We start from the raw sequence: 14,281 nt of genomic DNA on the forward strand, positions 1-14,281 counted from the left end.
CGTGTCTCCTCTTCTAGCGATTGTCCGATTACTTGGAACACCACATCATCCGTGAAGCCGAAAATCGTTATATCTCTGGGAAAGTTCAGCTTCAATACTCCATCGTACACTGCGCTCCACAGCGCCGAGTCGAGGAACGTCAGTTGTAGTTGTGATTCTCCCTTGTCTGTTTCGTAGATCAGTGTTCGGTACTGAAAGTAGCTCTATAATATCCTGCAGAGTTACTCATGCTGTACAGCGAATGGGCGATTGCTTCCCAGTTAGTACTATTGAAGCATTCTTCACGCCTAAGGGAACCACCACGAAATCCTTATCTCTGCTGTCTCCACAGCTCCCTCAACCGTTTGGATGGATTTCACGTACTTCGTTAGCTTGTTCAGGATTACTCCTTCTCTCTAACATTACCAAGGGATATATTGACTACGCTGAAAGATCTCCATGTTGTCCCGGCATCGGAAGCAACATCAGCTTTTGTCGCTTCCAATTATCGGTTCGTTTTGAACATATCCGGGCTCTCATGTATCGTTCACTTTTATGGCTTTCGCCATCTCGATAAGCTGTTTGTTGGTAAATCGATCTTCATCTTTGTGATCATCCGCCTCACTGTACGGCGAAAATAGATTCATGTTGTGGGGAAAACCTTTCGATGATGACCTCCATCTTTTCCGGGCACCTTTCAGGTGGTGCAGCTGAGCCTTTTATCTTTGTTATGCCAACTGTTTAGGTCCCTCCTAAGGAAATTCGCGTTGGCTTTGTGGCAAGGCTCTCTTGTACAGCTTGACTGCTTTGTTGAGAGCGGTTCTTGCAGCTCGCTTCCCTCCAGCTTTCTGACTTCTTTTTAATGTTAAATATATTTGACACGGCTCAATGCGTTAGCACAACTGAGCCGCGGAGCGCACCTTGGTCCGTCTTCTCTCGTGTTTTCGTTTACGTCCATGTCATCATCGGTACTGCATTCATCTTGCTCATCGTCGGATGTTCTTATTGTTGTTTGTGCTTACGGGTCGCTATTGTAAATCCTTCTTCATCGGTATTAGATTCCTTATTGGTGGTGTTGGTTGTTGGTTTGGAAACATTTGGTGTAATCGTTGTTACTTCAATGTTGGTAATGTCAGTTGGTTTAGTGGTACTGGGGCCGATCGTTGTAGAGCTGGTGTTTGTGAATGCCCGGTCTGCAGTCGTTGGTTTACCAACTGGTTGTGGTTTAAAATACGATGATTGTATACCGGCTTTGGTCGTATCAGGTGGAATTTCTTTAGCAGTCTCTGCGCAAGGTTTCCCGTGGTGCAGCAGATGATCACAATATTGACAGGTAGGAACCTGCCCTGGGTGCGTGACTAGTGTTTGTTGAGAATATTCAACAACATGAGGTGATTTGCATGTGAAAGTCAAGTAAGAGGGAATAAGTTTTGTCGGATGCATTCTCACCACACGAACTCCGTTGCGGAGTCTTGGGAAGAAGTTCCTCCAAGTATCTTCCTTAACACTATTCACCTCTCCGTATTTTGACAGGATTTGTTTGATAGCGAAGGAACTAGTACGTGGTGCCAGGTCATGTATCTATATTTCAATACTGTCAACATCTATATACGTTGGGATACTGTATAAAATGTCATTACATTCGATGACGTGTTTCATGTTGTTCTGGGAAGCGCAGGTAAATTTGATTACTTGCCCTGCTATTGCAGCGGAGCGATTTCTAGCTTCTGAACTGAGCGAGATGAGAAACCGAAGTGATCTCCGACTTCTTCTTCAAGCTCGGAGGCAACTTATACGTAGATCGATAATCGTCGTATTGCACCCGTCGACCGTTTCGGTTTCCCATCCTTTGGTATGGTCGCGTTACACGCCCTTGTTAGTAGTGCCGTGAACTCGTTCGCATTTAGGTTGAAAAGGATACCCTCAAATTCAAGTTCTTCGACGGACACGTTCCTGTGAAAAATCGCTGTTTTCCATCTTCACTCGTTTATATATCTCCTACTTATTCATATTCATGTGTAGTTCATAGTCCTGTTATCAATGCTGTACCAGATCGCTTGGTGGTCGCTGTGGATATATCCTCTTTTCAGTCCATCTTTCCGGTTACTCCAAGGCTACAAAAATTGAAATCGATAATGGATACCCGGTTCTTCCTGCGGTAAGTGCCGATGATACCATTATTTGTAAGATCTATATTTAGCTTTGCTAGAGCATTCTTGATCGCTGATGGCCAGACAAAGTTCTTTTGATTCCAGCGTCTATCTCGAAAATTTCGCATGTTTCTGGTTCTTGGAATATTTCAAAATTAATGTCTCTTCGGCTTCTTGGAAAACGGCTTATTCGATTTTCACAAGCTTAGCCTTAAATGGAATGTTTGGTAGCAGATTTTGATCTGATCAAGTTCATAAGAATCGCACATATGGCTGCGGAAATACGGTATGAACACTACGATCCCATATGAAATCTTTAAATGTCAAAAGCCTTTCGATAAATCTCATGTATATTGAATATTGAACCACATATAAATCGCCAGGAGTCTGATTTGAATTCAGATTGTTTCCTTATCGAAATTTTTTTCGAATGCAACGATCGATTATGTCTCTATCGACTGTTGCGTTTAAAATGGAATCGATTCAGAAGTCGGTCTGTATTAGCCTTTCCATGAGATGTTTGTTTGATAATACACAGATGGGTCCTTCCTTCCGCGACCAGCAAACGTTTCATTTGATGTTGGATTGGATCGATGATCTCATTTAAACTTCACATTTACCCGAGAATGGTCAAAATAAAAATTATCATGGGATGGTAATTTCTAAAACTACCGTAATAGTTTTCAGTTACGAAAAGCAAAACTCTATGGAAGCTATTGTTGTTCTATAAAACGTGACAATTTTTTGAATTCTGGTTATTTTAAAAAAATTATTTGCCCCCTGATTTTTTTCAGAGATTTTGAAGGGGGTGGGTGACATAATTTTCAAAAAAGATTTGTATTGGCCTTATTTTATTCTTGTCTTTTATTTATAGGGGGACCCGGGGTTATTAAGATAGTGGGGGTAATTCGGACCCCCTCGTTTTCTCAGAAAATAGCAAGACTATCAGACTATCGTGTATATTCGTGGCACCGCTGTTCTGAAACATTAATTTTGACAGTTGAAGTTGATTCTCTGTTCGTTGTAGAAAGGAGATGCAACGTGTTTCGTTGTTTTGTCATCTCAAAACTAAAATACTTATAATGGAAAAACCGTGATTAAAGCTACAAATAAAAGTGAAAAAATAAAAAATAAAAATAAGTGTTTTGGAAAGCTTGAGGCTCCTATTTTATGGAATAATTTTTGTTTGGGTGAAAACACAGATATTTTCGAGACGCTCACCACTTTTGTGCGATATGAACGTACGGGGCTATTCGGACCCCCTATTCCGTCAATCACCGTTCAACGGCTTGCGGCGCGCATTGCACACGCCACAGCAAAGAAATACATGGGCTGCCAATAGACAGTTGTGACATACCAGATTAAGTTTTTGTAAAGCAAGTTTTTTTTGTTTCTTAAGGACTGTCTCTTGTATCTAATTCACAGGTAAACTTAATTCCATTGTAAAAAAAATAAAGAAAAATGATGGTCTGAATTGCCCCGTAGGGAGGTCCGCGTTACCCCTACATTGTAAAAGGATGAAAAAACGTAGAGGTTTGCAAATCGTCGACTAGCGCTGCCATTGAGTGGTGAAAATGAACCTTTTATGGCACCAAAATGTAACTGAGGTACTAACAATTAGAACTTTTGACCGGTAACTTTTTTCACATCTATCCACCTAAAAGGGCGATTTGCTTAAGTAGGTCCGAATAGCCCCGTGTTCCCCTACTCCTCTAGTTTTATGCATTCTTAGCGTTTTATTTATTTTTTCTATTGCTTTAAATATGTTTTGTTTTTAATGTTAAATAAATTTTATTATTCTTGATTTATCGAGTTTTTCAGTTTTATGCATTTTTTATATTAATGTTTTCTATATTATTATTCTTTTTAGTAGTTTTTATTCATTTCCATTGATTCTAAAAAAAATTCCAACATTCTTATCGATCTTTTACTATTTTCACCATTTGTTCAATAATGTTCGACTTTTTTAATCTTCGCCATTTGTTTTTCTAGTTTCCTGCTTTCAATTGATAAAGGAAAGCAGGAAACTAGAAAAACAAATGGCGAAGATTAAAAAAGTCGAACATTATTGAACAAATGGTGAAATTTTATAGTTTGTTTTGGTTTTTCTCGATTTTTTAACAATTGACATTAATTTGTTTATTTGGTTGATTTTGTTGTTTTTAGCTCTTTTGTACATTCTTTTAATATTTAGTTTTCCTATTGTTTTTTACCTTTTGCCGTGGATCGCCGTTTAGATATTTTTAATTTTTGTGATAACTACATCTTTAATCTTGCCATTTCCTTACTTTTATAAATACTATTAACAAAAATGGCGCTTTTAAAAGTCACCAAAACTGTCGAAGAGGTATTAAAAACTCCCAAAGTATAAAAAAACTCTACGTTTTTTTCCTTCATTGGCACTACAAACAACTAGAGCAAAAAAATGGTACATAAATATAAAATTTCACTACTATACATAATATCAGTGAACTCCAATGGATTTCAAACATTGACTATACATAATATCAGTGAACTCCAATGGATTTCAAACATTGACTTTTTTGTACTCAGGCAATACACATTGGTGGGGGCCCGTACGTTGGACCCCCCCCCCCCCCCCCCCGGGCCCGTATTTTCTCTCTGCGGCCCTGCTAATTACCTTTATCTTTTTGATTTTCTGGCACTAATCCGTACTATCTATAATTTTTACCACATATTCCGTTTTAATCGTTTAAGGCTAAGAGAAAATTGTTTTAATTATTTACGCCGAAAATTTTAGATTAAATTTTATAATTTATGTTTATAACTTCTTTTTCTATGATACCTTACTAATCATTACCACTAGCGCACTATCTTTTCTTCTACCGCGCTCCTATCTAACTATCTCCTACAGTGTCGTAACCACTTCACGTCGCACAACTTTACTTCAATTTCACCGAAATATTTAACTACCGACGCGCACTTCTACTCCCTTGCGTTGTCCAGAACAGAAAAGAAAGCAAAACGCGATGCGCCAAGCTAATATGCGAATGTTGTGAGAAGGAGGCCGAAACGAAGCCGAATCGTCCCGAATTGTGACATTTCCCCCGTTTGACTGGTACCCCTCTTTCTGTTGACCTATTTATTAACTGGCTACCAACCTCGAAATCGGGAGTGTTATTTTTTCCCAGCTCAAAACGCTGTGAATAAAGACCAACCGTAGTGAGTACCTGACTGGCTACGGGTAGTCCCTCTAGGTGTGGGTGAATCCCTTACACTCGTTTGGCATACATGGGATAAAAGGGGTAAAACGCATCTTATGGCAAAGTCATCGAGACCACAAATTGGAACCAAGGGTTACATTCTTGAAAAATGTTTTAAGTCTTGAAAAAGACTGATTGAGTAGACAAGGTAGGTAGTCTTGAGAAAGACTATTTGTCGAAAAAATATAGGTAGTCTTTAGAAAGACTGATCCAGCGAAAATATAGGAAGCCTTAAGAAAGACGGTTGCTGTTGAAAAACTCTAGGTAAACCAGGAGCTATCAAGATTTGTGACCGGTTCGTACGAAGGTTCAAGCCGGTATGGGTTTGACGGTATTGCAATCGTCATCAAGCAAATTGCGTGCATCATTGGTAAAGAACCTCTGTCAGAATTGTTTTAAGATGGTTATTGCATTACGCCTCTATAGTAATGCATCGAGGAGACCGAGAGAGCTTATAGGCCTTGTTCATGTGTGGAGTTTTTTCATATTTCGCACATGCTCAAACAAACGACCACTGGTCTGTGCGCGCTGGCAGTTATGCGGGTCGATGTGAATTGATTTTTGGTGTGGGCCGTGCTTACAAACATTATTCCACAGCTTAATGGCGGGGTTGTTGGACACGGCTCGCAGTGGAGGTCATTGTGTGTCGGTTTATAGGTCGACTTCGTCATTGTGCTAATTGTTTTAAAAAATGTTAAAGTAGAAGCCTATTAGTGTTAATTAATTGTTTTGCTTATCTTAAAGTTTACATTCAAGTTTCTTATGAATATATACCTAATTCAAAAATTTGACTAATTTTGTTAAAATCACTCCTACAACACTTTTTTGTAGGATTTGTCATATTTATACTATAGCCATTTGTAAAAAATTGGTAAAAAACATTTGACCATTTTCAAAAGACAGTCTAGATCATTTTTGGAAAAACAAAGTATGCAAAGTGACAAAGTTTTCATGTACAGAAAGTTTCATTAAAATCTGATAGGGTGCTGCCAACATTTGTTAGAGTGGGCGCGAAATTCGTCTATTATTAAAAAACTGTCCCTAATAAGGTTGTAAAAATTATAAAGTGTTTGGAATTTTTTTAAAAGATTTGCTGAGTGCACCCAGTGCAATAATGCAACTGACGGAAGGTTATCGAAAAGTTTCGTGAAAAAGAAAATTCAAGCAATGATAGTGATTTTCCCTAACGGATTTCGAGAGTTTTTTTTATTTGTTCTTTGGCATTAGGATTAGCGATAATAATTCAAATTAAAGATACTACTGGGAAGTCACTTTTAGAAAAAATCGATATCGAAGTAAAGTTTGAACTATGCACGCATGCACTTCAGGGGCAGCGTTATATCAAGAGCTGCAGTTTCAGTTGTAAGTTCTAAGCTACCAGTACACTGTTTGTCATAACATACAATATTTGATGCAGCCAAATTTGATCAAATAAACGTGTTAGACGAACAAATTTGACAAGGCCAGTACACGAGATCAACTGTTTAACAAACTTTTTTTATCAAATATTTCCATTGATGCTAGGGTTGCCACCTCTGGAGATGCTTTGACCCGGTGATTTTCATTGACCTGGGGGTGGTGAATTTTGAGTGGAACGAGGCAGAAAAACGAGCCAAAGCGATTGCTCGGCATTTTAGAGCACTTTAATCTATTTTTATAACTACGTTAAAGTAAAGCTGTAAATTTTTAACGTTTAAAAATATTTTATCGGTTTAATCTGGTGTAGTATTTCACTTCCCCGCCTAAGTGTCAACAATACAAAAGCACCAGCTACTCTCACGATAAGTCGCACGAGCACAACTAACAGGAAAAGGAGGCAGGGCTGCGGCATCGCATTAGAAACACTATGTGATGTCGGTTATTCATTACCAGAGGTCGCAACAAAAGGGCAAAAGAGGGAACAACCCCCTACCTAACACACAAGGGTCGTTGCAGGAGTAGCAACAATACCGGAAGAACTCGTTTGATGTTGACCTAATATCAGTGAACTCCAATGGATTTCAAACATTGACTATACATAATATCAGTGAACTCCAATGGATTTCAAACATTGACTTTTTTGTACTCAGGCAATACACATTGGTGGGGGCCCGTACGTTGGACCCCCCCCCCCCCCGGGCCCGTATTTTCTCTCTGCGGCCCTGCTTCCTAGCCGAAATTTGAAACGTTATGTTGTGGGTAGGGGAAGCAAAACGGTTCTGGTTGATGTAATGAAATCGCGTTAGCTACTCACTTTTTTTGAAATTGATGCTTGCTACACTCAAGATTAAATAAACACATGACAGCTATTTTTTGAATTCTTTATGTAAATCGTAGGTGTGCAACATCTCTTATGTAATGCTCGATTTTATGTGGGAGAGTTATAACAACCAAACAATACGCTGCGCCCAAAGATGAGTAGTAAGTAATATAAGTACGATTTCTAGCCAGGATTGTTACTATGTAGGGGGAAGATGGGGTAAAACGCACCCCGGGGCAAAATACACCCCTTGGTAATATCGAAAACTACTGAAAATTTCTAGAAAAGGGTAACACCAGTCGGAAGTCCGCCATAGTAAACATACTTTGTCAAAGTTTTAAAACCGTACATCAATAGCAGCTCGAGAAATAAACAAAATGCAATAACGTGCTCTTCTCATGCCATTATTGTGGCTCGCGCAACAAGGATTTTCAGCTCATATAAATGCAATTTGTATTATTATATCAGTGCATCCCATTTCTATTTATACCGTTGTTCATTATTCTGTCGCACTATATAAGAAAAATCTACTATATAATTCATTTTTTGCTAAATTTATATCTCTGCTCCATCGGGGGCAAAATACCCTCTTCTTTGATTTGGCTGATTTTTTAATCGAAAACAGAAAAATTGTTCTAAAAACGTACTAATAGCATAGCCTAAGGCTATTTAATGGCACACTTTCATGAAATCTCGTTAGAAAACAAAACTACTTGCTTGTTCACCGAGCATTCTGCTCCGTTGCTGCGGTGCATTCTGTCCCGTTGTTGTAGTGCATTATGTCCCGTTGTTGTGGTGCATTTTACCCCCGAACTGGTGCGTTTTGCTCCGCTTATTTTTCAAAAGGCAATTTTTAATGATGTTGAAGAATCAAATATTTTTCATGTTGTTGATTATTTTGCAAAGCGTTATGATTGTGGTTAGAGAGGAAAATGTTGACAAAACGGTATCATTAATTAAAATCACCCGATTAATGTTCTATAGCTGAGTTATGATCATATTTCCTTAGGGGGTGCGTTTTACACCATCTTCCCCTATACTGTTTCTTCGGAACGCAAATAAAAGGCTGATACGGTTTGATGTGATATTCATCAATTATCGACAGAGTTATTCTTGAATTGTTGGTGCTGTCAATCAACATATATGTGTAGTGTTTCATAGATAAACAGCTTTCATATTGTGAACGAGGCGGAAAGAGACTTTTGATGTTTGTTCTATTCAGCGCGCAGATAATCAATATAATCGAGTGCAAGCACAAATTGCTTGGTATGTGTTTAAAATACACTCGCAAATGCAATTAAGAAATCAGTACGATGCAAAATCCTTTCCTACGTTGTCGTGAGTGAGGAAGGCCATTCCGACTACTAAACTTGTGTTAAAGCACAGATAACAGACGTTTAGACTAGAACAAAATTTCTTCAAAAACCTGTGCAAACTTTCAAATTGATAAACGTTGCCATCTGCGCAACTGTTTGACAGCTGCACTCTAACTGCATTGTATCGATCACTGCGACATCTACAAACGTTTGCCAAACGTGTTTCAGGCGTCTTATTTATTCGGATTTTCAGTAGCGGGTATTTACACACGATTCAAATCGAGCCTAAACGTCTGTTATCTGTGGTTAAACTATCTGCTCTGGCTTGCTTTTATTGTAGCCGAAATCGCCTCCCTCTATTTATAAGTCTGCATGTATAATTCCACTTACCTAAATCGGACAAGTTCACTTTTTCCAGGAAGGGATCGGCGACTGGGAGCTGAAAAGACATGCAAGAAAAACGTGAAAACGAAAAATTAGTCTTTCACTGCCAATTTGTTTCGAAGCGTGAAAATTTGAATGTGGCTCGTCAGCTATCGGTCTGTTTCTGATACCACTCAGCTGTGTAAATTTCAGTGAACGTACGCTCTAGGGTGATGTTTGTTTATCTGATAAAGTTTTAATTCGATTTTAATATTGTTGGAAGGTAGAACAACGTTAACTAATAGCAACAACGGATAGAAATATGCAGCAATATCTAAATGTATATTTTGAATTGAATTGACCAAAATTAATAGATCTTTTTGATAGACGTCGAGACTGATTTACATAGGCTTAATGTCTTAAAGTCAACACCATTTAAATCAATAATAAAAAAAAACATCACCCTAATGCACTACATATATCCACATTGTGTATTGACAAAAATAATATTGACATGTTACATTTTTCTGACTGGTTGCGCTGGTCGATCTTCGAAACATGCTCATCCGTAGCGAATGGCTAAACTTGGCATACCAGGTCGGCGAAAATCTCGACCCCGGTTGATGTTTGCTGTTACATGCACTCGGTAGTGAACTGGACAGCGGGTAGGGTATCTGGGAAGGCGATGCCGGACTGCTGATCGATCGAGCTGTTTTGAAGTGATCCCGTGCTGCGCTGGCCCCGCCATGATTCTGATTGAGTACGAAACTGTTGCGATTCGAACTTAAATATATTTGGGCGGTGTGAACTTGTTGCTGCAGAATGGCTGGGTTTGGTGCCGATCCTGTCGAGTGCCGCTTCACCCGCTGCGGTGTATGTTTCGGCGATGGTGTCGTCAGGATTTGTTGAGCTATGCCGTTTGCATTTCGATTGTTTTTAATCGTAATCGGACTAGTTTTGGGAGGAACTTTAATATCTGTCACACTGGGAAGATCCGAGGGATCATTGCTGATTGTGGGTAGACCCAGACAGTCATTGTTAATCGACTTGGAGTGCACTAACGGTGGCAGGATTGTTGGTTTCACTATCGATACGTTCGCCGCTGGTGGCGAAGTATCGAATAGGGAAAAGCGTCGAAACATTATCTTTACAGCAAAAAAAAAACTTCGCGTGTTTAAGCACTTCACATCTCAGCGATAATTCACATGGCTGACAAAGTTTCTATCTTGTCTTTTTTATGACTTTCGGCCATACTGTTTATCCGAGCTTGGGCGTAAGGTGTTCTACGGAGACAAAAACATTGGCAAAAATTCTAAACATGATACACTTCTTCGTTGGCACAACACTCAGCCATAAACTGGTGGTGGCTCGACAGCTTTGCCCCACTAGTCGTACTGTTTTTTTTTTTTTCAAGACGATGCCGGTTCCAAAAAGTTTTACTCTTTCAGCCACTTCGCAGACGTGAATGATATTTATTTATATCGGCAAATGTTTGTTTACAGAATTAGAGTATGGGCAAAGGAAAAGCGAAATATACAGTATACACACTCCACACATTCATATCCCCCCAAAACGATTCGGTAGTACAGATACAGAAAGAATATCCGGTATGACCGAAAGTTTACAGTGCATTCAGCATGATTGAACATATATAACGAAATGTTGTGATATGACCTTAAATTGCACAGTATTTGATGACTAATCCACACCTGATTGTCACGTTACTGGTTTATTTACTTATTTTTATGGTTAACACATTATACTGCCTGTAAGGAATTATTGGTTGGATGCGATGTTTAGATTAAGAATAGAAACTTCTACTTGTGATTTGGAACACCGAAAAAAAATTAAGAGGCGACTAATATTTCGTTTTTAATCCATCACGAATCGTGCAAAACGATTCAATTAAAAGTTAGTAAATAGGAACAATAAGAGCAAACGATTTCCAAACACATCTGAATTACTCTGTAATATTTTGCTAAAACAAAAGCAAAATAACACTGCCACATCGGAAAGAAACGAGCGTCATCGTGATGCACAGGGAAAAAAAAAAGTAAAACCAAAATTTTATATTCGACACACATACCAAACGATCACAGACCGCGGATTCGAATGGCGTCGTTTACAGTAATTATCGGTTCTCACTTTGAAAATAAAATTTTATTCTGGATGCCAGGAGATAAAGCACGTCCAAGTGCGAGGTTGTTGCAGTTACGTTTCGCTTACGCAAAGAATAGCTTTCGTATCTTTATAACAATACAACAATACGAGTATAGACACGTTATTAGCACTTTGTACGTTCAATAATGCGAAATCATCGTCAAGTTTTTTTTTGGAAATTGACATAATAAATTACATGATATTACGTTCAGGATTTGGTTCACTTGTATAAAAACGATATCCATGGCAATGAGTAAATATTCAGTTCAGGAAAATTCATTTACCAGGACACAAATATTCTCGAACCAAGAAAACGCTATTCAAAAACTACCGTAACACACTTGAAAAATGGCAAACATACAAACCCAGTTTTTGTTATTTAAATTACTTAAAATTCCAAGCAACAATTGAAGTTTTATAGTGCAGAAGACTTTTACGGAAGAGTGCTTTTGGGGATCAAAAAGTGCTATTCTTTCATTCGAATCAACCTCCCCTCGACACCAGGCATTGAAGTTGTCGCTTGCCAAACCAGAATTAAAGGCAAAGACCATTGCATTGCTTCTACCTACATCCCCCTATAGTTAGCCACCGACGGCTTTGCGATATTGCGGAACTCCTCCCCGCACCGAGCCTAGTTTTAGGAGATTTCAACTCCAACGGTACGGCATGCGGTTGCCTTCATGACGGTAATCGATCTACCTCACTTATGAGCTTTGCGACAACTTCAATATGACCATTTTAAACACGGGTGAAATGATAAGGATTCCTGCCCCTCCAGCGCATCCGAGCACCTTAGACGTTCGACATCCCTGCGGTTAGATTGCATGTGGCTGGTAGTCTCTGATCCCCACGGCAGCGACCATCTGTCAATCGTAATTGATATTGTTAACGGTTCAGGGCCTCCGAAGACAATCAATGTTTCGTATGACCTCACATAAAATTCTGATTAGAATAGGTACGCGTCCTCGATATCCGGAAAAGTAGAATCGACACAATAGCTTCCTCCAAAGGAAGAGTACGAGTTCCTGGCTGGCTTGATTTTCGATAACGCGATTCAAGTTCAGACTAAACGCATACCAGACACCAATCCATGGTAGAACAAAGAGTGCTCAGACGTATACACGGAGAAGACCGCCGCGTATAATACCTTCCGGGAAGACGGGCTGTCAGCTAGCTATCTACAGTACGCGATGGCGGAAACGTGAATGAAGAGTTTGATGAAAGCCAAAAAACGTAACTACTGGCGCCGGTTCGTCAACGGGCTAACGAGAGAAACATCGATGAGCACTCTTTGGGACACGGCCCGGTGCCTACGAAACCGAAACAGTACTAAAGAGAAAGTGGAATATTCAAACCGTTGGATATTCGATTTCGCCAAGAAGGTTTGTCCGGATTCCGCCCCGACACATAAATTCTGCCGCACCGCGTCCCCTCACGATAACGTGAACGTAACACCGTTTTCGATGGTGGAGTTCTCACTTGCTCTCTTGTCATGTAACAATAAAGCCCCAGGACCAGACAGAATCAAATTTAAATTGTTAAAAAATCTGCCAGACTCTGAGACGTTTGTTGAATTTATTTAAAGTTTTTTTAGGGTAACATTGTCCCACATTACTGGTGGAAAATGGAGGTCATCGCCATCCAAAAGCTAGGAAAACGAGCATCCGACCACAACTCGTATCGACCGATTGCAATGCTATCCTGTATCCGGAAGTTGTTCGAAAAAATGATTTTGTTTCACCTAGACACTTGGGTTGAAGTAAACGGCTTACTGTCAGATGCACAATTTGGCTTCCGCAAAGGGACAAACGATTGCGATTGCTCTTAACAGAAATTCAAATGGTCTATGCTGCAACAGCGCAAATAGCATCAGATGGATATTAAGGGGGCTTTTGAATCAGTTTCTATCAAAATTCTTTCTGAGAAGCTGAACCAGCATGGTCTTTCATCAACACTATCGACAACACGAATTAGCTACCCATTGTTCATGTCATAGCCCCCTTCTCTATAACTTTTACGTGAATGACATTGACGAAAGTCTTGTCAATTCCTGCACGCTAAGGCAGCTTGCAGATGACGGTGTGGTTTCTATTACAGGTCCGAAAGCTGTCGATTTGCAAAGACCATTGCGACAATTTCTCTGCTTGGGCCCTCCAGCTGGGTATCGAGTTCTCCACGAAGAAAACTAAGCTAGTCGTATTTTCAAAGGAGCGTGAACCAGCGCAACTACAGCTTCAATTAATGGGTCAAATTATTGCTCAGGTTTCAACTTTCACACATCTCGGGGTCTAGTTCGACTCTAAAGAAACCTGGGGATGTCACATTAAGTATCTGTAACAGAAGTGCCGAAAAAGGATCAACTTTCGCCGTACAATAACTAGAACATGGTGGGGTGCCCACTCAGGAGTCCTAATTAGGCTGTATCAAACAACGATATTATCGGTGATGGAGTATGGGAGTTTCTGTTTCCGATCCGCTGCAAATATACATTTAATCAAAGTAGAGCGAATGAAACACATTCCTTATTTTCTGGAAAAAATCTGGGAGCTCGTGCGTGCTTTGTCTGTAAGATCGTACAAGATTACCTTAGATTGGGTTCCTCGCATTGCTCCATCCTAGGCAATGAAGAAGCGGACTCTTTAGCTAAGGAGAGCGCTTTAGAAGGTACGAAAGACCAATCTGCTTCAATGATTTTTTCGATATCTTTCGTCAGAGGACGGTAGAAAGTTGGTAGACATCTTGGAGCAATGAAGCGTTAGGACGGTGGCTACATTGTATCACCCCGAAGGTATCAACGAAACCTTGGTTCTGAAGAATGGATGTGAGTCGGGATTACTCAGATGTATTGGG

General features: G+C 39.7%; 1 protein-coding gene across 4 annotated transcripts in view; it reads right to left on the bottom strand.

Moving 5' to 3' along the window:
* Window positions 1–14,281, bottom strand: part of LOC131683614 (uncharacterized) — a 301,264-nt gene that overhangs the window by 46,703 nt on the left and 240,280 nt on the right. For all 4 annotated transcript variants that reach the window (XM_058965735.1, XM_058965734.1, XM_058965731.1 and 1 more), the window contains one exon: window positions 9,299–9,347. In XM_058965735.1, the coding sequence (XP_058821718.1) occupies window positions 9,299–9,347 (49 nt within the window). The remainder of the gene's footprint in view (window positions 1–9,298; window positions 9,348–14,281) is intronic.

This window comes from Topomyia yanbarensis, chromosome 2, assembly GCF_030247195.1.
Source record: "Topomyia yanbarensis strain Yona2022 chromosome 2, ASM3024719v1, whole genome shotgun sequence".
NCBI lineage: Eukaryota > Metazoa > Arthropoda > Insecta > Diptera > Culicidae > Topomyia > Topomyia yanbarensis.